The 25,313-nt window shown below is 33.8% G+C and overlaps 4 protein-coding genes across 12 annotated transcripts; 2 read left to right on the forward strand and 2 right to left on the reverse strand.

The window, feature by feature from the left end:
* Positions 1-491: 491 nt before the first annotated feature.
* On the forward strand, positions 492-7,532 carry LOC102615682 (carbon catabolite repressor protein 4 homolog 1). 2 transcript variants are annotated; one of them, XR_003062611.2, is made up of 12 exons: positions 492-1,202; positions 4,091-4,847; positions 5,363-5,449; positions 5,550-5,633; positions 5,713-5,799; positions 5,902-5,988; positions 6,130-6,183; positions 6,261-6,352; positions 6,452-6,566; positions 6,737-6,884; positions 7,052-7,265; positions 7,353-7,532. XR_003062611.2 is itself a non-coding variant. In XM_006492758.4 (12 exons), the coding sequence occupies exons 1-11, from the start codon at positions 1,045-1,047 to the stop codon at positions 7,195-7,197; spliced, it is 1,815 nt and encodes a 604-aa protein (XP_006492821.1). In that variant the 5' UTR covers positions 493-1,044; the 3' UTR covers positions 7,198-7,206; positions 7,353-7,532. The 2 variants fall into 2 exon arrangements, 1 of the variants encoding a protein (XP_006492821.1); XM_006492758.4 differs by having other exon boundaries at positions 493-1,202; positions 7,052-7,206.
* Positions 7,533-7,673: 141 nt separating this feature from the next.
* LOC102615201 (non-specific lipid transfer protein GPI-anchored 22) lies at positions 7,674-9,211 on the forward strand. The gene is made up of 3 exons (XM_006492757.4): positions 7,674-8,614; positions 8,730-8,822; positions 8,951-9,211. Exons 1-3 carry the CDS (start codon positions 8,266-8,268, stop codon positions 9,040-9,042), a joined length of 534 nt encoding a protein of 177 aa, XP_006492820.1. The 5' UTR covers positions 7,674-8,265; the 3' UTR covers positions 9,043-9,211.
* Positions 9,212-9,262: 51 nt separating this feature from the next.
* LOC102614519 (F-box protein At3g58530) lies at positions 9,263-13,481 on the reverse strand. Of its 7 annotated transcripts, none has more exons than XM_015525406.3 (12): positions 13,182-13,481; positions 13,033-13,092; positions 12,788-12,871; positions 12,205-12,335; positions 12,019-12,094; positions 11,729-11,799; positions 11,271-11,357; positions 11,106-11,178; positions 10,951-11,018; positions 10,788-10,856; positions 9,963-10,068; positions 9,263-9,682 (listed from the first exon to the last, which is right to left on the reverse strand). In XM_015525406.3, exons 1-12 carry the CDS (start codon positions 13,359-13,361, stop codon positions 9,620-9,622), a joined length of 1,068 nt encoding a protein of 355 aa, XP_015380892.1. In that variant the 5' UTR covers positions 13,362-13,481; the 3' UTR covers positions 9,263-9,619. The 7 variants fall into 7 exon arrangements, 5 of the variants coding, with proteins under 5 accessions (XP_015380892.1, XP_006492816.1, XP_024949060.1 ...); XM_006492753.4 differs by having other exon boundaries at positions 9,263-9,685; positions 13,182-13,480; XR_008055581.1 differs by having other exon boundaries at positions 9,642-9,685; positions 9,963-10,290.
* Positions 13,482-16,111: 2,630 nt separating this feature from the next.
* LOC102614023 (DEAD-box ATP-dependent RNA helicase 37-like) lies at positions 16,112-21,209 on the reverse strand. 2 transcript variants are annotated; one of them, XM_006492751.4, is made up of 7 exons: positions 21,077-21,209; positions 19,760-20,584; positions 19,602-19,685; positions 18,400-18,642; positions 17,772-17,939; positions 17,482-17,595; positions 16,112-17,138 (listed from the first exon to the last, which is right to left on the reverse strand). In XM_006492751.4, the coding sequence occupies exons 2-7, from the start codon at positions 20,471-20,473 to the stop codon at positions 16,632-16,634; spliced, it is 1,830 nt and encodes a 609-aa protein (XP_006492814.1). In that variant the 5' UTR covers positions 20,474-20,584; positions 21,077-21,209; the 3' UTR covers positions 16,112-16,631. The 2 variants fall into 2 exon arrangements, with proteins under 2 accessions (XP_006492814.1, XP_015380896.1); XM_015525410.3 differs by having other exon boundaries at positions 19,760-20,614; positions 21,077-21,160.
* Positions 21,210-25,313: the final 4,104 nt, after the last annotated feature.

Genomic DNA, 25,313 nt, shown 5'->3' on the forward strand with positions numbered 1-25,313 from the left:
TTCTAATAAAATATTTATTTGTGAATCCTTCTAAAAATACTTATTTAGCCTTTTTTTTTCTTATTGTACAAACTTTACATATATACAAAATTCATTTGAAAACCTACTTAAAAAGCTATCAATCAAATGTATCTGGTATAACATTTCGAATAGAATTTATTTGAAATTGAGTTTTTTATCTTATAAATACCTCTCTAAATTTCTCAACTCAACACATATAACATATCGAAATATTAAAAATAAAAGAAAGGGTATATAAGATAATCTCAAAATAATCTTATCCAAAAACTTAAAATTTAAACTTATCCTAATGAAAAAAAGGGCAAAAAACTGTTCTAATTAGTTAAGAAATACCAATTAGGTACTGACACATCCAACAAACCAAATCTGAAAATTTAAATTATGAAGCCAAAGCGAAAGCCGAAGAGGATTGTAATGAAAAAAGCCAAGTAGTTAAATCACATAAATACCCCCCGATTTTCTCAGAGGGGCAGCCAAATTCGGACCACCCATCACCATTTCCATTACCTTCATATATTGTCATCCCACCTTCGAAACACATACTAGAATTCACAAATGAGTCCCCCTCTTTTGTTTTTTTAATCATTTTATTTATATAATCACAAAATTATAATTTTAATTATCAAAATCCCCTTTTTTATTTTTCATTTCATTTCTGCAAAACCCTAATTGTCGATCCCCTCTTCTCTCTACAAAGATCCTTTCTTTCTCTCTCTTAACCTCTCTCTCTCTCTCTTCCAATTCTTTCACTATTCACGAAAGATCCGTACTGATTTCTATATACGATCATTTTTTAGGGTTTAGATTTTGTCGTCAAGGCTGGCGGGTAATCGGGTCAAGTAAATGGCGGATCCGCCACGAGTCCGCCACAACTCCGGTAATAATCGTTCTCTTCTTCTTGTTCGGAATCGGACTGTGAGACTAGATAGAGGTATTGTTGCTGTTGGTGTTGGATTGAAGGAAGCGGATTTGATAATATCACAGAGCGGTGACGAAAGCCAAGAGTGAAACATATAAAGAAGCATGCTGAGTGTGCTGCGCGTGCACCTTCCGTCGGATATTCCTATTGTAGGCTGTGAACTCACGCCGTACGTGCTCTTACGGCGCCCCGATAATGCTGTCACCACCGAAGATGTCCCCGAGTCGGCCCCAATTGATGGTCATTTCTTGAGATACAAGTGGTAAGTGCCCGTGAATTGAGTCAGTCTTTGATTTTTTTTGTTTTTTCATTTTTTTTAGGTTTTTTATTGGTTTTTGCTTTTTGGTTAGTTGGGGTTGGAGTAAAATTGTGATTTTTTTGTTTCTGTTTATGAGTACAAATGAATGCTTGAGGGTGTGTTGTAATAGATGGTTTTTTACTCTATATGTGTTTACGTTAGATAATTTTCTGATTGATGGGTTTCATGAAATGTGTGAATTTTCTGAGTTCTTGTATTAGGAAACAGTATTTCAATATGTAGTGCTATCCGTTATAGTAGTTATATTTTCTTTGAAGAACAGTTGAGGATTTTGTCTGCAGTGTTAATGGTGGAATTATCATTTGTAACCTTTAAACTTTGCTTGCATGTCCAAGTTATTATGAGCAGGCTTCTTTGAATATATAAATTTCTTATTTATCATGAAAATTGTTATTGGAATCCCCTTATATTAATTTAGGATTAGACCCCTTTTTCGCAAGAAAATTACTCTTTAGAGTAAATGAGTAATGAAAAATTGCATACCTATTTTTATCCTGTATGCATGTGGTCTCTGTTCTGCAAAGGAGCAATTTGCTGTCCTGAGATATATTGTACATAAATGATGAAAGGCAGACCTTATTGAGAGCACAAACTGTAAACATCCAGTCAAGCAGTAATATGACTACAGATTATATTTCAATAAGTTTTATGAAGGACCTTCAGCAAAATGTGTGGATAATGGTGATGGCTGTATAACTTTGCCCTCTGCAGTCAGAGCTGAACGCTCCAAAACAGCATTGGGATTGTTCCTTGATTATTTTTGGGCTTTGACGACACTTTATGACAGACTCGAAACCCTTATCTTCTGAAGGAGTTTATGAATTTGGAAATTAGGTATGAAGTGTTCTTTTAGAATCCCATGATGTATGTTTCAAATTTCGACGCCTATGGAGTCTCTTACATGGCAATGAGGGAACAATTTAATGATAAATCTATTTTGCTTCTTGGCACAAAAGATGGCATCTAAAATGGAATGAAAACTTATTATTGAAATTGGGGTCAATGAGAGACTGGGTGCCATTGGACAAGATAGAGGTGGATCATTTTTTTGATAAAAATGCTAATGGAAATTAAAAAGAAATAGAGAAATAAAGACGAGGATATGAATGACCATCTCGACATTTAGATTGTTTGGTCCCGTTTGATTTTGAAAATGGAGTTTCCTCATCCGTTCTTTCAAGGAAATTATTCATATACCTTTTACGCATGTTTAGTGGAGAAGATGTGATGGTTAACTTCATTAATTTTATTAATTCCTTTGTCATTTTTTATCCTGTTCTTTCTCTGAATGAGAACTCGAACTTTCAAGCAGTCAGCTGCGGATTGTTTGACACCACTTTGTCGTGAAGATGGTCCTTGAGGATTCACTCATTATTGTTTTATTAGCATGTGGTTTTTGTCCTGTGCACACGATGAGGTTCTATTATTTTGATTATGGTTGTAATGTTGGTTTTGGTTTTGTGATAAGTACGTTATTGTCAAGATTGATATAATAACCACATGAGTGCCTACACATTTAATGGTTTAAAAATCATTTATGGTGCTAGTGCCTATCAATTTCTGTTAAGACTTGTTATGCTACTCAGCCCACTTCCTAACTTTGAAACAACGTCAGACATACGTAAGGCCCTGTACAGACATGTGTGGAAACTATGAAATTAGAATGGAATAAGCTTAAACTAAATATTCATCTTTATTCTGCTCTTGCTCTAGAAGTGTGTAATATCTTATATTATAAAATTCTTTGTAATCTAAAAACATTCTATGGAAAAATGAAAAGCACATTACCTAGTAGAGATTGAATTGAGGTTTCCACCTCAGAAGCCAATGAAAGCATCTTTAAGCATTAGGTTTGATTCCAAATCTTGCAAAAGAGTTTGGGAAAGGGATATAGTAGATTTCAGTGATTTTTGGATAATCATGCGGGAAGTTGAAGACATCGTCAATGTGATGACACGTTGAGGAATACGGGTTTTGCCAACATATCTCTATCGTTGCCACATATTGGTATTGTTGATACATGTCAATTAAAACGTACATGACAACTATGGGACTGCGTGAACTATTCACATGAACTTGCTTTGGGGTCTCTCTGCTTGTATTATTAGATTTGCCAGGTCTTGATTCGAACTGGGTAGTGCGTTTTTTTTTTTTTATTTGTTGAGACAGCGATATTCGCCTTTATCTTCACAAATTGAATTTGCTGATAATCTTAGGAACTCAAAAATGAAACTCCAGTTTTACGACTCACTTAGTGGTAAAAAAGCAGGAGTAATTGTCCCATATCTTGTAGGGATAGCATAGGAATGGTAACTGTGTAAAAGTGGATTTGGAATTTGAAGATCTCATTGTATTATGAATACATAAATAATTAATCGATACCAATGAAAAATCAGATTCTGTAATTTTGTATCAGTGGTTTTACATTGTGTCCTTATATAGAAGTTTGAAAGTTATTGGTAATAATGTGCAAAAATGACTATGTTGTGTCGTTACTTGCTGCTAGGAAATTTGCAAGTTTCAATTTTTTGGCAAGATACTGGAGCGTAGTTATAGGGTTACCTTTTAATGTCTTCTCTAGCATTTTATTTAAAGTTGACAATTATTCTCCCCGGACTTAATGACTAAAGTTAATAGAATATACGCCAGATCGTTTTAAGGCGTACGATATAGCATCATCAGATTTGGAAAATTTCATTTATTGCCTAATGATTGTCTTGTTCCATTTTGGCATCTGTATATTTATTACTGAGTAATCAGGAAGTTAGTGCGTAGACTGCATTACCTGGCCCTTTTATGCTTACTCTCTTACTCTTTGGTTTATTTTGCAGGTATCGTATACAAAGTGATAGAAAAGTTGCTGTATGTAGCGTACATCCTTCTGAGCAAGCCACTCTTCAGTGTCTAGGTTGTGTTAAGGCTAAAATACCTGTTGCCAAAAGTTACCATTGCTCACCAAAGTGCTTCTCTGATGCATGGCAGCATCATCGTGTTCTTCACGATCGTGCTGCAAGTGCTGTAAATGAGAATGGGAATGAAGAGGAGGAGTTATTTGGCCGTTTCAATAGCACTGGATCTGGAGTTATCAATGCTAGCTTATCTGGTTCTGCCTCAAATTCTAGCCTGACGAATGGTTCAACACCTTTATATCCTGCTGCAGTTACGCGGAGCGGAGGTGAAACTTGGTTTGAAGTTGGACGATCAAAAACATACACTCCATCAGCCGATGATATTGGCCATGTCCTGAAGTTTGAGTGTGTCGTAGTAGATGCAGAAACCAAACTCCCCGTGGGGCATCCCAACACTCTGTTGACTTCCCGAGTCATTCCTGCCCCTTCTCCTAGTCCTCGTCGCTTGTTCCCGGTCAATGGATCTGACATGAACATGATGGGGCATATCGATTCTGATGGCCGTATTTCAAGCACTGGAACTTTTTCTGTGCTCTCATACAATATTTTGTCTGATGTGTACGCAACAAGCGAATCATATAGTTACTGCCCTTCATGGGCTCTATCGTGGGCATATCGCAGACAGAATTTGTTGCGGGAAATTATTGGCTACCGTGCTGATATAGTTTGTCTTCAGGAGGTAAATATAAGCATGCTTTTATTTTGTTGTATACTTGATTAACTTTCTGCAGCAATTCTAGCAAGTTCTGAGACTTTGCAGGTCAGATTTATCACTGCTTTTATTTCTTTGGAGGTTACTTATCTCTTTATTCAAGCATAACTTATGATTTATAATTTTCTTTGCTTTTGTTTCCAACCTCTTTATGTAATTGGAGTCTTAGGTAACTGGGATCTTTTATCTCCATTTGCATGCTAGACTAAGTTGTTATTTAAAGATTCCATGAGGGTAAATAAAGAAATCGGTATTTGTTGCTTCCTTTCAATGATCAAGGGAGAATGTTTCTTTGGTATCAACGGCATCTGAATAGGAATAGATGAGGCTAATTGAAGAAAGGTAAAATGAAGAGGAAGACGAAAATAACAAGATCTGGGATGCATCAGTTTGTTCACCGTAGTTAAGAAAGAACATTGTTGGCCTTTGGTTAATCTGCAAAGTGGTTTGAGGCTGAATGTGCTTTTCACTAACACTTTCAGGTTCAAAATGATCACTTTGAGGAATTTTTTGCCCCTGAGCTCGACAAACATGGCTATCAAGCTCTCTATAAGAGAAAAACAAATGAGGTGGTTAAAGAAAAAGAGTTACACAAAGACATCAGCTTCTTATTCTTCTCCCCTCTCTCTCTTTCTTACTGTGTTTACTAATTCATGTTGGTCATTGCAGGTTTACAATGGAAACCCCCATACAATCGATGGCTGTGCAACATTTTTCCGTAGAGATAGATTTTCACATGTCAAAAAATATGAGGTTTGGAAGCTTTTTGCATATACAACATGGTTCTATTTTAGTTTTATTTCATGCTGAAGATTCTCAAGCTTGTATGCAGGTTGAATTTAATAAGGCTGCACAGTCTTTGACTGATGCTATACTTCCAAGTGCCCAGAAGAAGAATGCTTTGAATCGATTAGTTAAGGTACCTTGATAACCCGTTATTTTGTAATGTTATTTTGGGGCAGTGCCTGCCCAGAGTTCCCATCTTATGCCTTGCTTTCCTCATAATTCTTTATGTGCATAGGATAATGTTGCATTAATAGTGGTTTTGGAAGCAAAATTTAGTAACCAGGGTGCTGATACACCTGGGAAGAGGCAGCTTCTCTGTGTGGTAAGAGTTTTCATTCTGATTATTAGTGAGGGTAGTAAGGATGTTTTCAAGACCATGGTGGTCTTTAAACAAGAGGAATTATGTGCCAGACTGATCACTTTTAACCACATTGTTTTTTTTTTTTTTTTTTCTTTTTTACAGGCAAATACACATGTAAACGTCCACCAAGAGCTAAAGGATGTTAAGCTGTGGCAGGTTCTGATTTTTTACTGTCTTCTATATTCAACTATATATTTGTTTCAATTATTTAGATGATTAATTTGTCAAATTAGGTTCATACGCTCTTAAAAGGATTGGAGAAAATAGCTGCTAGTGCTGACATTCCAATGCTGGTGTGTGGGGATTTCAATTCTGTTCCTGGAAGGTCTGTCTTTTCTTCTGAGATAGTAGCTCATGTTGGAGACTCGGTTTAGTTGGTATGGTTTCGTTGCTTAGCTATAAGTGCTTCTCATCTTTCTTGCAGTGCTCCTCATGCACTTCTTGCCATGGGGAAGGTAGAGCCAGTGCATCCAGATTTGGCTGTAGATCCTCTTACGATCTTGCGTCCTCACACTAAGTTGACACATCAACTTCCATTGGTAATTTAACTTCTTATAGTGAAATGATTGGATAACTTTAAGAGGTTGGGTTTTTATTGCTTTCTCTTGATGGTGTTTTTCTGATATTATGGGAGCAAAAGATTGTTAAAAAGAAAAGTAAAAATGAGAAAAAGGAGTATTGGTTATTGACTGTGCTGGTTGTGACTCAGGTTAGTGCTTACTCATCCTTCGCAAGAATTGGAGTTGGTCTTGGCATGGAGCATCAGAGGAGGAGAATGGACCCTACTACCAATGAACCGTTATTTACACATTGCACAAGAGATTTTATTGGTACCCTAGATTACATATTTTACACAGGTGAGCCCTGTAACAACCTGTACCATCCATTTGCATTTTTTTTCTTTTTAAACAATTGAGAAAAAAAAAATCCATCCTCCTTGTTCTCTGTGATTAATTGTCTAATGCTTAGTAGTTAGATATATACATTTTGGTTGCTTATGAACTTCTTTAACTTGTGCTTCCAGCGGATTCTTTAAGCGTTGAATCCTTGTTGGAACTCTTGGATGAGGATAGCTTGAGGAAAGACACAGCCCTTCCTTCTCCAGAGTGGTCCTCTGATCATATAGCACTTTTAGCTGAATTCCGCTGCAAGCCTAGAGCTAGACGCTGATGCTGCAGGGTGTGGAATCATTTCTTCTAGTTTATCAGATTCTAGGATTTTTCCTGCTTGACTCATTTGTATGCATGGAAGGCCTTGCATGTGGCTAATTTTTTTTTTCTATTGCTGTTAGCTTCTGTTAACCCAATGCATCGCTTGTGCTTCAGGTTCGAACATGCCCGAGGAAATTGGCCAGAGAAGCCGATGATAGATAAGTCATTGTAAGAATGGTAGATCATGCTCTCCGTGTTCTTTCCTGGTTATCTCCTTATGGGATTCCAGCATTGATCTGCTTCTGTATTATGTCACCTTTTGTCTCATAGAAAAAGATGATCAATTTTATTCAATTGCCTACCCTTTTTATTTCTCTCTCTTTTTAAAGTTGCCTATAGAAATGTCAGCCAATGCAGCAGTTTAATTAGTTGTCGCCACCATCATCATCCTGTAGGTTAAATCACCTACAAAAGCAAGTGGCTAGCAGCATGCTATTGTATGCCCTCCATTTTATATTGGGTTCCATGTTTCCTTGGATTTTAGTTAAAAATGCATTTTACTCTGGTTGCTGAAACAAATAAGATTAATTTTCTTTGTCAAGTTTATAGCTTTCAATTTGAAGTAATGCAGCCAAAGTGCTAATTGAACAACAATAGAGAATTAACGATTTAGTGAAAGCACTGTGCCGTTACTTGGGCTTAATCGACTTGTCGGTTCTTAAAGGGTTTTGCGGCAGGTACATGAAATTGATTCTCAAAGGGCTGTGCAATGTAAATGTTGGCAATGAACATCAGAAAGTTGCTTGGCAAATTGCCTTTTGTATATGAATAACGTTACCAAGGCAAATCGCTTGTGGCTTGAGTACTGGGTTGCCCTTTCATCTTAAAAAATATATAAACAACTAATTTTTCTTCAATTATTGGTTCGTAGTACCATGATACCATCCTCAATATTTCTAAACTCCCATGGGTAAATTATCTAACGTGTTCTAACTTGTGATGACCAATAATCTTATCAACCCAGAATTGGAGAAAGCTTAAATTCCGTCACCTAGCTCAGTGTATAACTTAAAAATAACTTCATATCATGGAGAAGGTAGCCAGCACAGTGCATGTCAATACAAAAGTCTTGTTCACTGTATTTATCGTCACTTCTGCTGGTTTTGTACGCTCAGATTTCAACAAAGGCAGGAAAGGATGTGGTGACCAATTGGCTGATTTCTCAGCATGTTTGCCTTTTGTTGGCGGGAAGGCCAAATCTCCTTCTCCAACATGCTGCTCCAGTATAACAAAAGAAGGCAGCAAGACCAGAAAATGCCTGTGCTTGCTGGTTAAGGATCGAAATGAACCCAGACACGGCTTCAAGATGAATGCCACCCTCGCATTGAGCCTCCCGTCTGTTCGCCATGCTCCGGCTACAGTTTCTGATTGCCCTGGTACCATTCCAACATAATAAAATCTTTATATGGAAAAGGCAATGCATTATTACAATTCATAATGTGCAGACAGCTTTTTGCTTAAAATTTCCTTACTGGTTATTTATCGGTGCAGCTCTTCTAAACCTGCCTCCAAACTCAACGGATGCACAGGTTGTTGAGCAACTTGCTGCAAACTCTGGTGGTAATAATAGTACTGCTGTTACAGGTAATGTTTCTTCTGATCCTTGTACCCAGGCAAGAAGTGCCCATTTTTTGCTAGTTTTCCATTCCACCACAGTAGAAATGTAAAGCTTATCTTTCTTCCACACTAATCGTTTGAATTTTCAACAGCAGTTGTTCCATCTAGTTCAAGTAATACTGTCAAAGGAAGGAGATGGCGGGGAATGGTATGTGCGGTTTCCCTGTGGCTTGTTATCAGTCTGTAGGATTTGTGCGAGGGAAGAATCACATGCCTTATAATTCCAGACGAAGGTCACGTATTATGTGTTATAGCATGTGCCCTCCTTATCTCCAGTGAATGTATAATTCTTCGCAATGCTTTACTAACTACTAGAATCATCATTCACTTTCTCTCTAGTTAAGCAATTCACGATTTGGATGACAAATAAATCAAGATAACTCCAAACTCCAGAGAAGACTTCACGATTAAACAAAAGCAACATCAAAACAAATTCTTAATTCCCATTTTGGTCACTGTCATGTAATAACAATTATCCAGTGGCTGGGACAATTTCTTCGAACGTATAGCAGAGAATCAACTCTTAACATGATAAATAATGGTACAATAAATCAATCAGATTGTCTTTTGACATAATACACACGCTCTGATGCAAGATCTAATGCTCTCGCAAAAGATTTACATATGTGCATCAGTGTACAATGTTCAAAATGACATGTTGGTTTGTGGTCTTTAAGATGGTGGTTGTTTGCCAACGTAAAGAAATGGAAGCATCAACAGGGAACAACTTGATGTGATAATTTCAAAAACTTCCATAGACTGCCTTAGCTGTGCACTTTGAAGCACATTAGATGTGGGAACAACTGCAGCAGTTCATCTCGGCTCCGCTGCTACAGAGAATATGATATGTTTAGTTAAAAAAATGGCAAATAATATTCATATCTGACGACTACATCAAACAAGGCCAATTGTATAATAGGATAAAAAGAAAATACATGATAAAGCAAAAATATGCTGATTTCAATGTGAACTAATCAAATCACTAATATAGTGTATCAGATAATTCTGGGTGAATACATGACCAATCAAGACAGAGCAAGGGAGCTGGTAGCAGGAGGGTGTGGATGACTTCTCATCTCTTTCAGAATCTCATAGAAACAGTCATACCTTAATGCCGACACATCCATTTACATCAAGGGTTGTAAGCGTGTTTGAACAGAATCTTGAAAGGACTTCCAGGCACTTATCAGTCACCCCAACTATTCCAAATAAGCTGCACCATTTCCTTCCATAACATTACTAAGATTACATATCAAGAAAAAACCAAACAATAATAGCCTATAATCATTGCATTCAAACTGCTACCACAACAGTCAACACATAAGGCAGAAATCCAGTATCTAGATAGATGGTACGTCACCATTATTACAGTTTGTACTGAGCATAGATTCAGCCAAATAACAATAGAATCCACCATTTGATCTCCAGTCATCACCTGATTGATTGACTCAAGACCACTGAGTACAGTTCTTGCATTTGCTGAAATAAATTTCAAATAACTGATACCTACTCATAAATGATTGTGGTTTATAGCTCAGAATTCAGAATAATCGACAAACATTTAATAGGTATTCTCCAGTTAATACAACTGTATTGCTCTCAATTTCCATATAGCAAGACTACCGAGGTTTTCAATGAAAATCAGTGCTCGGCATTACATGAACTCATCATGCTTGGCTTGATTTTCCCATGTTATTAGCATCAGCTTAAAGTTCTGACACAAAGTAGTGGCAAGGGTGCATTCCAAAACCAAGGTTGTTATTCGGGGCCATCATTTGACATTAATGGTAAATCATAAGTAAATAAATATTTCCAGGTTCAAGGGTGAAGAAGAGGGTGACAGGCTGACTGCTCAAGTCAATGCATGACTCACAAAAATCATGAAAATGCTTTCACATGCAAATATATCTTATTGTTATTTTCGGAAATTACCTTAGAAATTCAAGAGAGGAACAACCTTCAGCAATAGCCATCACCCCTACATCAGTGATACGTACACACCTACCAAGACGATACATACCTTTTTTTTTTAGTTATAAGCAATTCATGGATTTTCACTTTAAAATTCATACCGAAATGTGGCAATTGTTCTTACCATGTTAAATTGAGAGACACTAGATTTTTGCACTTAGCTATGCAAGCAAGTCCTTCATCAGACAGATTCTGACAATCAAAACGTTTATAACTATTAACATTTAGCAGGAAAATCTTTTTGGAAAACTGCTTGCTCAGTGAATCTGAGCTTATTACCTGGGCACCACATAGATCTAAGAACTTGAGATGGGCTAGAAGAGAGATCTTCTTGTATGCTTCATCAGTGAAGCTGGAGATCAGAAATACAGCCAGTCCAGTAGATTAGAGATCCAAACAGAAAGAGAAAAGATTATACATAAATATTAAGACATCATAATATACCCAGAAAGGGCATAAAGGTTTAAACTCCTAAGAGAGGAGCACTTAATCAATATCTTCTGCAGGCCACCATCAGTTACCTTGACACACCTATAAATCACCAGATGATTATGAGATGTTAGCAAAATCAAGAAATTATAACTCTTCAGCATAAGTAATCAATTGGACCATGGTACTCAGCCATTGTAAATGGCAAATGCTATAGAGATAATTGAGCAGATAATGGAATTTACTATAATAACTGTTGCCCTGTCTTAATAGTTTCAATGATATGTTTTTCTTTTCCATGTTTATAGGTATTAGTTTCAATGATATAAGCAAAGGCCAAGTGATCACCACCATTAGATGAGTTAATTTGCACCGCTTGAAAGAATCTTATGCCATGATATATAAACTCTGACATAAGTAAGATATTGTTGCTCCATATATAAAACAGTCCCAACAAAATCATATTAACATACCTAGTCAGGTTCAATGATTCTAACTCTTGATAGTTGTCAGCAATTAATTGCAAACTTTTGTCCAATATATTCTGCATTGTAACAAAGAAGTGATCTATTTAAAGACAATCCTTCAAGATAATCACTATCTAATCTGAACAGTTGAAGTATGTAAAAATTGTACAATAGAGACCCATCAGCAAAGAGAAAACTGATAAAACATTTCACAGATTTCTTCAGGATGAAATCAATTTTTGAACCTAACCTACCAGCCAATAGTCAAGATGGCAACGAGAACAACAATCAAGTACCTTACAGCCGCTTAAGTTCAAATCTATAATATGTTTGCAGTTCTTCACCAGATGTTGTATACCAATATCTGTTACCCTGAAGTTCATATTGGATTCCAAATTTCAACAATATCAGTAAGAAGTCCAGATCCATAAATACAATAGAAGTACTTGTAAAAATAGTTAAAGCAGTAAATCTCAGAATACCTTACATTCCAATAAATGGAGAACACTTTCAGTTCAGGACAAGTACTAGATATGATTTCAATTCCTTTGTCTGAGATCTTCTGGCAACCATTCAGATTCAGAGATTCCAGGTCTTGTAAAGAACCCAAACACTGTCAAATGATAAAAATTCCATCAAATAAGCAAAACACTTCAACTACATACTATGTAACATGGGGCCCCCAGAAGTAACAATATCCAAGCATGATTAGCGCAGCCTAATAAACAGCAACAAGTTTCCTCTCTTTCTTGCAACTAATTCAGGTGTTGCCAACAATTGAATAAGTCTATCTCTTATTTCAACAGTGGCTCAAAAGTAGGACCTCTCAGCATTTCAATGAAAGAATTCAACTCTGTAATAGCTTTATGATACTAGTGCAAGGAAAGAAAGAAATGCAAAAGTTGGAGCAATATCATGCTGAAAGCAATGTGCAACAATATCGACATGATCTGTGCTTTTCACAAGCAAAGTCTATCAAACTCTCATGAAAATTAAACATATTACATTTGCTTAAGTAATTCAACAAATGGCATGGAAACAACTCTATCAGTGACAAAACTACACCTTGGTTTTAAGGAGCTCGAGATGTCTATCTTCAATATCTTGCGCAAACTCAAGGTTTATTTCTCTCACATGACGATATCTAGGCTACAAAACAAACAAATTTCACCGTGAATCACTACAATTATGTAAACTAAATAGACATTACATTATTACAGAATAAGCAGCAATTCTACTGCTAGCGATTCTCTGAAACCCCACCCCATATAAAACATAAATTTTTTAACATCGATTTGCTCATGACATACGATTGAAAGAGCAGCTACAAGTCGATTTCCGGCGTTATTCATCTCGCGCAAATCAATAACCTGAGAGATACCCAGATCATAAAAACCAGTATAGAGTGGAAAAAATTACGAAACAAGAGCTAAACACGAGTAAACAGAGGAAATGATACCAGCCAAAGAGAGGGATAAGAGACAAGGGTGCGGTGAAGCCATGGACTAACGAGAAGCAAAGATATTAAGTCTCTTTGAGAAAGCCTTGTGCTCACTATTCTAATCACCTTTGGGACTGTCTCTTTGCTCCATGTTTCTTCTTCTTCTGCTGCTTTAACTCTCTCTTCTTCCATTTTCATTCTTCAGAGAATCAAAGATTGGAGCTTTGCTAGACCTGTTCACGAGCTTTAGCTACAGAACTTCTTACCAAAAGGAACAATATTATAGAGAGCCCTTTGAATAAAAACCATATAACATATACATCCATATAAAAAACCATATATATATGTGTGTGTGTGTGTGTGTGTGTGTGTGTGTGTGTGTGTAGGGTTTCATACAATTTATCAATAAAGTCCATAAATGAATAAAATAAAACAATTATTTAATTTGTAATATTTTAGTAAGGGATAGTATTGGTTAGTATTTATTTTTTCGTTAATTGCTGATGGCTTATTCCCTTTTCCAATTAATTATTTCAGTAAATTTTTACTTTTATCCCTTAAAATTAAAGAAAATAAACACATATTTACCTAAATATTAAAACTATTTTTTCATTAAACAAAGCCAATTCAATAACTTGAACCTTTTTTTTTTTAATTTGAGAAAATTATTTATATACATTTCTAAAAATTCCATGTAAATGATATTTTCTTTGTTAAGAGTATGATGATCAACCACATATATGTATGTAACTCGAGACTTTTAAAATCTTTCCTACTGATTCATTTTCTTCCTACTTTCTCTCATTATGTCCCCAAATTAAATTCTTTTATTTCCTATATATTTATAATTCATGGATGAAGACATACCGTACCACTAACTTTTGCCTTTTCAGTTTAATTACACCACACTTCCTTATATTTTAAGAAAAATCAAATAGACACTAAAAGTTACAAATTTTTATATATAAGTCCTCTTTTGGAATAAAATGACATTTGAAAAGAATTTTAACTACTATTGTTGTTGTTATTATTATTATCATTAATGTCATAATTAATATATTAATATTATTGTTATTACAATTTATTATTTTTATTATTATTACTTTCATTAATGTCATCATTATTAATATTACTATTATTACAATTTATTAATTTTAATTATCTTTATTATTATTATTATTATTATTATTGTCACTAATGTCGTTATTGTTTAATATTAATATTATTATTATTATGACTAAAGTCATTATTTTTATAATATTTATTATTATACATTAACTTTATTATTTTAATAATTAATCATAATTATTATTATTGTTTTTATTAATACTATTATTATGAAAATTTACTAATTTTATTATTTTAATTATTATCAATGTCGTCGCGTTGTCATCATCATTATTATTAAACTTTACTAATTTTGTTGATTTAATTAATACTATTGTCATTATTGTTATTTGGCCTCAATTAAACATTAAATATATTTTAATTTTTATTATAATAAATATAAATATAAAAAAATTATAATATTATTTTATTATCATATTATATTCATATATTAATAATTAATATAAAAATATTAATTTAATATAATTAATAATAAATTTAAATAATGTTAGTTTAATATTAATATAAAATTAATACAGTATAGTGTAATACCAAATATTGTACAATATTATTATAACATACTGCTAATCCAATATAATATAATATAATATACCTACATTAAATAATGCAATATAGTGTACCAAACGAACGCTTAACTCTTGGAGTGATGATGACCGAAAGGGATGTAGAGAAAGTAGAGATAATCATGGCAGGGTTTTTTATGATGGTTAATTAGCCATTATAAAAAAGTTTAGGCTGTCATAATAAAAATTAAGTAACCACCCTATATTTAAAAGAGGGTTTAGAAACTAATAAATTTACTATTTAATTATTTTTTTAATCAAGAATAAATTATAAATTAGCATTACAACAAGATTCTCAAGCTCAAATATCCAAAAGAAATGGATAATTCTCAAGAAACATAAAGCTTAGAAGCTTTTGAAATATTCTTAAAAAATAGTAAATAAACTAACTTCCTTTTATATTATTCTTTGTTTATCTTTCTATGATTTTGTCGGGCTACATTTAGAAATTTAAAAAATTAAAATGGCTCCCTTAAATTTTAAGCATAATATTAGTATTTTATAGGTAAACTAACATATTGTATGTACAAGCAAACAAACATGTCAACTAATAGTAAAAATAGAAATGTAGTATTGAAAGGTTAATATTAATATAATAAAGTGTTACAACCTAATACTTTTTACATATTTCTTATTTTGAAATTTCACTTTTTTTAAAATAATTTTTTGAAGTATTGAAAGGTTAATAGCCCATATCTTTAACATGTATTCAATTATTTATTATATATTAAATATATATTATATAACAAAATAAAATTATTTACATTTATCAAATTTTCATGTATTTAAAATTTATTATGTAATATTACATTGTTGTCCTTACACCATCACTGTTTTTTTTATAGTCAAACTAGGTTAATGAATCAAATTTTAAAATTAAAAACAACATGAGCCTTATAAGTAAATATTTAAAACCTTTAAGCTTTTATGATTTAATAATAAACAATAGGGACTGCAGTGTTAATAACCAGAACACATATCAGCCATTGAGCCATTGAAAAACTTGAAAAACAGTTCTGCCACTAGATCTATTAGCTGAATCAGGAAAGTACAAAATTTGGGTTACCTTGTAACTGTTGCAAGGTCCCTGGACCCCACAATTCATTACTCATACCTCTACATAGTTGTATCTTCCTAAAGGAAACGATAGCTTTCCTTCATACTTTGCGCACTTGATTAGAAGAGAAATGTTGAGAGGAATGAGTGCGCTTGTGCGCGTGTATATAAAAAGCTTTTCATGACATGTACATTTTAAAATTCAAAACAAGAACCAAATTAAAGGACAAAAATAATCGTGAAACAGAGTTCCCTAACCCCATAACAAGATAACAATTGATAAAAGAGAAAGGACCTAAATGATTACAGAAGCAGAAATTTAGGATCAATATAACAAAAGCCAAAACTTTCATGTATAAGGACTAAATGCCCAATGTGTTAAAAAGACCTCCCTCTCGATTCTGTTCCTTCTCCAGCGCCCGTGTTCCACTCTTAATTGAACAAAGCGCCTAATACAAGGAATCCTCAACCCTACACTTTGTTTAATGATCTTCAAAACCCAAAATTCAATCCCTCATACATCAAAAGCTATTAAGTTTACAAAGCCCACATAAACCCTTAGGAGCCAGCCTTCTTACTCAAAATCGATGGAACTAAGAGCAAAAGAATTTCCTACATTAGAAAACCAAAGAGAGCTAAAGACACAAGTAAACAAAGACGGACAGAGAAATAATCCTTTAATTGATCATCAGTAAAAACAGTTCAGTATAAAAATGGGATCTTAATCCCATGCACTGGTCGCACCATGATTGCTGTAACCATATCCCCCACCATAACCACCACCAGGAACCCCATATGCACTGCTACTACTATTCACCCCACTGTAATAGTCATTAGATGTGCCTCTAGTAAATGAGCCGTCTCTTCTGAAGTCACGGCCGCCAAAACGGTTTCCTCCAGAACGCTTACTTTTCCCACCACCATAATTAGCCCGTGATGCGTAACGATTAAGCCAAGCAGGTACTTCCTGATTAGCTTCTTGCATTAGCTCAGTTAGAGGCCTTGCCAAGGACATATTGTTCTCGTTAAAAAAGGCTGTGGCCAATCCTGATTTCCCAGCTCGTCCTGTCCTTCCTATCCGATGAACATAATCATCGATGTCATTGGGCAGATCAAAGTTGACTACATGAGCTACATGTGGTATATCAAGACCACGTGCTGCCACATCTGTAGCTACTAAAATTGGTGTCTTTCCACTCTTAAATGATCTCAATGCTAGTTCTCTTTCCTGCCCACAAAAACATAAGATCAGAATTATTATGTCCAAGTCATAACAGCTACTGCTTGGCCAAAGCAGACTGCACGACAAAAGGAACAGAACGCAATGAACTAAGAAATTTCAAAGGGATATTTTCCTATTACAATCAGGAAAAATAAATATTAAATTGAAACAAAATAATGTTACAGAAGAGAAGAAGTCCAATTTCAACCCCAAAGGCAATAATAATGTTCTGGCAAAAACATGCTGAATAAAAAATAGCAAAATACATGCATATTCATATTAATCTTCTAGTTAAAAATGATATTCTAACTAATTTTTTCCTTCAAAAGTATAGATCCGACCAACTCACCTGTTGTGTTCTGTCACCATGAATAGTAGTTGCAGGAAACCCATTCGTATACAACCAGTGTTCCAATGCGTCAGCACCTTTCTTTGTCTCAACAAAAACTAATGTCAAAGCTTGCTGCAATTAAAGGAAAAGCAATTTAACTTCAAACCAAAGCCAACTAATACAACCCATCAAATTAAATCAGAATGCATACCGTTGTTCAAGACAGTTTGAATATCAAACAGAATTTCTAGAAACAGAGAATAAAGAATAATACATAACTAAAATAGGCAACTCAAAATTTAAATTACCTTGCCATGAACTCCATTTGCCACCTGTGCATGCAAGAGGTCCATCAGATGGCTTCTTTTGTCTGACTCGTGAACGAACTCAACTCTTTGAACAATTAAATCAGTGCTTGAACCAACCCTTCCAACAGCCAGAAAAATATAATTTGCTAGGAAGTCCGAAGCCAATCTCTGCGTGCCAAGAAAATTGCAAAAGAAAATTGTCAGATGAATTGACACCAATTCTCATTTCAACATCTATCATAAACTCCCACTGCAAAGGAGAAAACCTCTTCAACATTACATCTTATACAACATATCTCTGTTACAGCAAATTCATTTTCATATTGAAATGGATAAAAGTAGCTTTCACAACTCCAACCCACCCAACATTGGACCTCCTAAGGACTCAAAACCATGATTTGATTATGATTGGATGAGCAGCACTAAACATGGCAGAAATTCAACTGTCTCGAGCACCAAGATTGAACAACCTTAATACTTTTACTAAATGAACTATGGTAATAGTAATAGGTGGTAGTAGTAGTAGTAGTAACCCCTCCACAGAAAATCATGAATGTCACATGAAGATCGATGCCACCAGTGATTGTAAAGATAAAAACAACTTGCATAGAAAATATAAATTAAAAACCTGTATCTCTTTCGGGAAGGTGGCACTGAAAAGCATTGTCTGTCTCATACCAGGTGGAGGCATATCCATTTGTTGCACTATTTTTCTGATTTGAGGCTCAAAACCCATATCCAGCATCCGATCTGCCTCATCGAGAGCTAAGTATCTAATCATCTGCAATGAAACTCTAGCTCTCTCAAGCAGATCAACCAATCTTCCTGGAGTTGCCACAAGAATATCAACCCCTCTCTCAAGCTCTCGCAACTGACAACACAACAAAAAATCAGTATACAAAACAAAGGTAGGTAGAACAAATATTAAAAAATCTTCAATTTGAAGACTAATATAGCATCAAGACAAAGGCAGTACAATGAAAAACAGCTAATACTATCAAATAATAAATTTATAAGTTAAAAAAAAAAATTAATTAAAAAGGTCATGTGATACCATTCAGCAAATGAGCTTGCATTTCTTACTAGTGAACCAATATAACAAACATCATAAACTGTCCAAAAGAAAAAAGCAACACATCATTCCTACATCCTCTCTCGGATAGAGAAGAATCTTGTCAATCGAAAGCTGTCCCTCTATTTTATTAACACAAAAATTCACCCATCTTTTACACTTCAGACAAGGTTACAGCGACCAACAGAAGATAGAAACATTCACAGCCGAAATGGCCACCAACATCCATTCCAGTCCAAATCAAAGCAATGATCAATAAATCAAAAAAGACTCTAAGCATGGCTCCAAAATCTTTGACAACAACGAAGAAATGCAAACCACATTGTTATATCTCCAACATATCACCCAAAAAAAAAAAAAAAAAAGAAAAGAAAAGAGAAATAACAAGAAAGAAAAGAAAAGAGAAATAACAAGAAAGTTCAAATAAATGTCAGAACTCCATCGGCAAACATAAGAGAAAAGCTATCAGTTCAATTTGCATCAATCCCAAATTTCAGCAGTGGTAATAGTTGCAACACAGACATCCTGAAAGCAATTTCTGCAGTTTATGAATTCAAAAAGAAGATATTTTGAGTTGAAGAAAAGTAAATAATTAGTCACAAATTTATGTCAAGCAGTTGTAATTTTAGTACATAATAAACCAGATAAAACAAATAAAGAACACCTAACAAAGTAGACAGGGACCAAAATGTTAAGGATTTCATAATTTTCAAAAGAAGAAAACCAAAAATACAATCAAGAATGAGAACGATGGAAACCTGTTGGTTGATTGGTGCTCCTCCGTAAGCAACCACCACCTTGACACCAGTTTGATAGGAAAATTTCTTGGCTTCAACATGGATCTGCAACCCATAAATGACACAAAATGATTGTTACCCAGTTTGAAAAAGTGCAGTAGTCCAAACAAAAATCCTACCTGAGACGAGAGTTCTCTTGTGGGGGCAAGAATAAGAGCCAGAGGATAAACAGTCCGCGATCCACGTGGTCTCTGTACGTACTGCTCACGCATAATCCCACTAATAATTGGAAAACAAAAGGCAGCTGTCTTCCCCGACCCTGTCTGAGCACAGGCCATTAAATCTCGCCCACCAATCGATATAGGAATCGCATGACGCTGAACAGGCGTCGGTTTGACATACTTGCACCTCCTAATATTAAGATTCAAAGCTTCCCCCAAATCAATTTCTGCAAATGTATTAACTGCCGGTGGCACATTTTCTCCACTTGTCTCCACTGGAATATCCTCATAAGCATCAAAATTAATACCCGTGTTTTCTTCTTCAGCAACCGGCTGCTCTGCACCAACATCATCACCAAACGGGTTCACTTCACGTTCCCTTCGGTCCCAACCCCCACTTCTATTATTCCAACCACCGCCACTTCTACCACCAGAGCCGTAACCCTGACCACGCCCAAAATCGGGCCTCGAACCACTGCCCCAGCCGGGGCCACTGGCAGGTTCAGTAGATTCTCGTGACGAAGCAGGAGGTTCAGAAGAGGTTGGTGGCTTGTTACGGAGATGTGGCGGAACATAAGTGGATCGAGTGGGACGAGGTAAGGCACTGATATTAGAAGAAGCAGGGGCCGCATTCTCAGATGCAGACACTGAATCAGCCCATGAAGTGCTCATAATTCCCAAATTTTAGCTCCCCTTGTTTTAACAATTAACACACAATGCTCCACGTTTCTCAATCGAAATTTCTCGTTTGCTTCCTAACTATTTAGCTAGCAGATCAAAAATCTGAAAAACCAGAAGGCATCTACAATCAAGCTAACAAACCGAAACAAAGTAAAATAGATAGTACAAGGACCACGAAATGTACAACACGATAAATAAAAATGTAAAAAAAAAGTTAAACAATTCGACAAAATTTAAATAATATTGTACCATATGCCGCAAGTAAATTAAAATCCTAACAAATGCATGCATCAATACTAAGAGAACAAAATCAGCACAATCAGAAACGACAACATTCATACAATGCGATTACGAACCAAAAACAAATTTTCAACACAAAAACGCAAACGAAAACAAATAAAAATTTGCGAGTGCTTCAACAAGGCTCGAGGTCTAAATTCGAAGAACTACGAGGCGTAAATCTGTAAATACAGAAAAGAAACCCTAATTTTTCGATCCGACACGAAGCAGAAGTTTCGGTTAAAATATGAAATAACGAGAGAGATATTTATCTTTTTTTTTTAATTTTTAAGATGTGGAAAAAAAAAAGTTTACCTTCGTTTGAAAAATCAGATGAAAATCAAATCTATTTCTTCGTTTTTTCTTCTTCTTTTCGTTGCTTGTGTTGTGGTTGCGTGCACCATACAGGGAGATTCCTTATAATTTTAAAATATCTATATATAAAAAAAAAAAAAAAAAACACTGTTTTTATGGTGCGATCCCTGTTGTTTGCTATAAAATAACAACATTACAGAGGTTTGAATATTTTGACACATAAGTCCTGTTTGTTTCAATGTTTTTATACTTAGATCCGTTGACTGTCGTTGACCTTTAATCAAATAATGGTAGAAGGGCAAAATCGTCAGAAATGATTCTAAATAAACAACGGCTACACATTCAAGATGACAATAAAGGAGATTGTCAACTCTCCCGCTAAGGTGAACATATATCACTTAATTAATCCCTTACTATTATCATATCAGTCAACAACTTTTTGACAACATAATTTTATAATATTATCTTCGTTTTTAAATATATTTTATTCATATTTATTATAAAATAAAACATTATAAATTAAATAAATCCTATTAATAGGAATTAAAATAAAAAATTTGAGTACTAAAATAACAATATATATGCTTTGGTTGTATGAACAAAAAAAATAATAACAAGATCTTTTTATTATTTTTAAATACTTTTATAATAAATATATATTTTATATTTTCAAGATAAATTATCAAATAAATAACCCATTTACCGTCTACTATTGTAAATTTTTTATGCCGTATAAGTTTTGGATATTATAAAAACTATTAAAAGGTAAATGATGTACATTGATTTTAGCAATGAAAAATTGACAATCTCCCTAGTATTAATTAGAATAAATTTTATTTTAACTCAAAAAAGATATGTCCAACAATCCAAGTGAAATTTGAAATGCAAAGTTGATTGTGTCTTCCATTGGTAAAATTGAAAAAGAAAAAAATTGTCCTTTAAATATGGTTAGAGTAAGAATAGTCCAAAGTGAAGTTTAAGATGCAAACTGCAAAGTCGATTGTACTGTCCATTGGTAGAATTGAAGATTAAAAGAAAAAAAATAAATTGTCCTTTTTTGTCTTTTAAAAATGGTAAGGATAAGAATGACATTTTGAAACCTCGTAATAACTTTTTTAGTGTCAAAATAAAAAATTTTAAAACTTCTGATTTTTTTTTTTAAAAAAAAAAAACAAGTGCGGTGTTAAAAATCATGTACACAAAATAAAAGAGGAGCTTGCTATTTACATAATGAGGTAACAAATATAAAACTACAAGCTTCCTTCTCGCACCATCACCACAATCCAAACTTGTGTCCTCACACATAAGACACAACATTAATTAAAAGCTTCACCATCTTATTACCCTATTTCTTGCGCTGCCAAGGTGATTCCTTCTTTCCTTTGCCAGCAGCATCATTATGAACTTCACCACCCTCCCCAGTCAAGCTCGGATCATCATCGTTACTCAACAAGTTTTTTCCTTTCTCCCCTTTATCACAATCAGTCATGGAAATGGTATGATCAAAACTTTGCATAATCCCAATTGTGAAAGGAAATCCCTCGTGAATTGAGGGATGAACTGAAGAACCTTGATGAGGATTAATAATGTGATAATGTGGATGCATGGCATGTAGATGTTGAGTTCGATGGTGAACTCTCATTGACCCTTACAAGTCAATGCCCACCTGGAATCGTACCTCCTTGATAAATTACCTTCCATTGTTTGTATGATCTCACTAATTTAGATCAGAACCATGAATCAATTTCCAGTGTAATCCTGTTGCACATTAATTTAATCTTTTTTCTTAGTCAATTTTTCTAAGGTCGAAGGACTTCATCCATTAAAACCAAGCATACCTATTATCTTTTTTCCCCTACCAAAGCTTTTCCACTTATTAAACTAACCTCTACTAAAAGTTTTACACACAATTCGAAAATTCTATCACTTCAGACCAAGCAAATATTTATTTCTATTACCTTTTTATGTATTCAATATGTCATAGTTAGCAGTTACCGTTTCACTCGTAGATGAGTCAGTTTCCACACCTTTTGTTCCAACTTCCCACAACTCCTCTATTAGTTTTAGCTTTCACTTCCAGTCATTTAGATTTTAAACTTCGCATCCAACGATTCTTATATTTTTATGTTTGTTATCTTATTATATAACATAACATTTGCCAATAAAAGAGTATTAACACACACAGAGAAAGATAAAGAAACAAAGAGTTAGCAAAACGAGTTACTGGGTTATGTTTGTGACATGTTAAATTTGGGTTTACTTAAACATGACTCATTTAATAATCATGACAAAATTTTGAAGCCCTAACCCAACATGAAAATTAAATGGGTTATCTAATAATTCACTTAAAATCTATATGTTTAACAATATTTACATCAAACATTTGTACTATATGATATAGTGAGAATATCAATAAAATACAAAAAAAATTACAGATTTTAATACATTGAAGATTATATTTTTTGTCTATTAGTGTATTAAAATATGTGTTTTTTTGGTATTTTACTGATATCCTCAATCTAATAAAATGAAGGCCCTCTTTTTTTTTTTTTTTTAATGCAACCACACTTTTAAACCGTGGAGTCTAAAAGAGTTAAAAACTAACTTTTTTAAACCTCATGGTTTAAAAGTATGTCTGCATGAAAAAAAATGAAGGTCCGCACTAGAGAAAGACTTATCTATATATATATATATATATTCTAAGAGTATTAGTAAAGACTCTTTAAATAGGATTTTACATATTATTTGAAGAGCCACATTAATAAAAAGAATTTCAAAAAACTCTTTAAATGATATTTTTTTAAATAAGAAGGTCCCCTCTTTTTAATATTTGAAGAATCTTATTTAAAGAATCTTCTAAAGCCTCTAATTTTACATTAAATTATTTTTACCTCATTATTCATAAAGAGAGTGAAGTGTTATAATTGCTAATATTTTAATGAAAGAAAAAATATGATTAAAATAATATAAATTTATTTTTTTAAAGAGTCTTTTAAGAGAGAATTTATTTTTTCACTCTTTTATTTATCACATAAATAAACAAATAAATATTTGAAGAGTAAAATTAAAAAAAAAAACTTCTAATGAAGCTCTAGTATATCTAAATAAAAACACTTATTAATGATAATTTTTTAAACATTTAGCACATGATGTTATAAATTTATTAGGGCTTGTGAAATTATACGCAACAAGAAGATATATGTTTTTTTGTTGAACAATAAGCAATACATGGCGATGTTGAAAATGCTAAAGCTGAAACTATAGATTTTGGAATTAAAATAGCAGTAGACATTGGTTCAGTACCGTTAATTATTGAATCAGACTCAAAGACCATTATCAACTTGGTGAATAGGTCAAATAGAAGCTTGAAGGAAATATCTTAGTTAATTTGCAAGATTCAAGATTGTATATGTGTAAAAGACCACTTCAAAATCAATCATGTCTTGAAAAGTGGTAACATAATTGCTCATAGATTAGCAAAATATGTTGTTACCAATTCAATATGTTGTTAGCAATTCAAGCTGTGTAATTTGGTTAGAGAAAATTTCAACTCGTGAATGTCTTTCTTTTCAAGTGTTTAATAAAAGTTTTTCATTTAAAAATAAATAAATAAATAAAATAAGTAATCCATGACTTTCCCAATAATATCTAGAGTGTGGCAATTGTTCTTACCATGTTAATTTTGGAGATAAGATTTTGCACTTGGCTATGCAAGTAAGTTCTTTATTAGATAGATTCTAACAATCAAAATTTGAACAACTACTAAAAAGGGAGATTGTCATTTTCCCCCTTATTAAAATCATTATATACTAATTCCCCCCTTACTATTTTCATAATGACCAATTTCCTCCCTGCCGTTATAACAATAATAGAAGTTGCTCAATTTTTAAGTACTTTTACCTATTTGCCCCTAGTGTCCAAATGACAGGAGATTGGCGCCAATTTTCTTAGCTCTAGTGGATAAAATTACACAATGACCCACATGTTTTAATTGATATATAACAAAGTGAAATTTTAAAAGTGCCCTTACTTTTAGAGTCAAAAAGACTTCATTGCCATTAATATATGGATTGAAAAAATGAATATTAATAGGAAGACTAACGTTTATTTTCTAATTTCATGAATCAAGCTATATATACTCGTAAAACACAATTGCAATTAGCCTAATTTGCGTCATTTCTGTCAAACCACATTCCTTGCACAAACATTCCCGAATATTCTATCATTTCAACCATTT

Source organism: Citrus sinensis, chromosome 6 (genome assembly GCF_022201045.2).
Source record: "Citrus sinensis cultivar Valencia sweet orange chromosome 6, DVS_A1.0, whole genome shotgun sequence".
NCBI lineage: Eukaryota > Viridiplantae > Streptophyta > Magnoliopsida > Sapindales > Rutaceae > Citrus > Citrus sinensis.

Bases quoted from the DNA above. Each gene is read 5' to 3' on its own strand.
- LOC102614519 (XM_006492753.4), bottom strand. From the start codon at position 13,361: ATGAAAATGGAAGAAGAGAGAGTTAAAGCAGCAGAAGAAGAAGAAACA. The intron at 12,336-12,787 runs GTGTAGTTTTGT...ATCATTTGACAG, and splicing joins TCGAGCTCCTTAAAACCAAG to TGTTTGGGTTCTTTACAAGA. The intron at 11,800-12,018 runs GTACTTGATTGT...GTTACAATGCAG, and splicing joins TGAACTTAAGCGGCTGTAAG to AATATATTGGACAAAAGTTT.
- LOC102615201 (XM_006492757.4), top strand. From the start codon at position 8,266: ATGGAGAAGGTAGCCAGCACAGTGCATGTCAATACAAAAGTCTTGTTC. The intron at 8,615-8,729 runs GTACCATTCCAA...TTATCGGTGCAG, and splicing joins TACAGTTTCTGATTGCCCTG to CTCTTCTAAACCTGCCTCCA. The intron at 8,823-8,950 runs GTAATGTTTCTT...TTTCAACAGCAG, and splicing joins TAATAGTACTGCTGTTACAG to TTGTTCCATCTAGTTCAAGT.
- LOC102614023 (XM_006492751.4), bottom strand. From the start codon at position 20,473: ATGAGCACTTCATGGGCTGATTCAGTGTCTGCATCTGAGAATGCGGCC. The intron at 18,643-19,601 runs GTTTCCATCGTT...TTGTGTTGTCAG, and splicing joins GAGCACCAATCAACCAACAG to TTGCGAGAGCTTGAGAGAGG. The intron at 17,940-18,399 runs GTTTTTAATTTA...CTTGGCACGCAG, and splicing joins CCTTCCCGAAAGAGATACAG to AGATTGGCTTCGGACTTCCT.
- LOC102615682 (XM_006492758.4), top strand. From the start codon at position 1,045: ATGCTGAGTGTGCTGCGCGTGCACCTTCCGTCGGATATTCCTATTGTA. The intron at 5,800-5,901 runs GTACCTTGATAA...TTATGTGCATAG, and splicing joins CTTTGAATCGATTAGTTAAG to GATAATGTTGCATTAATAGT. The intron at 6,567-6,736 runs GTAATTTAACTT...GTTGTGACTCAG, and splicing joins TGACACATCAACTTCCATTG to GTTAGTGCTTACTCATCCTT.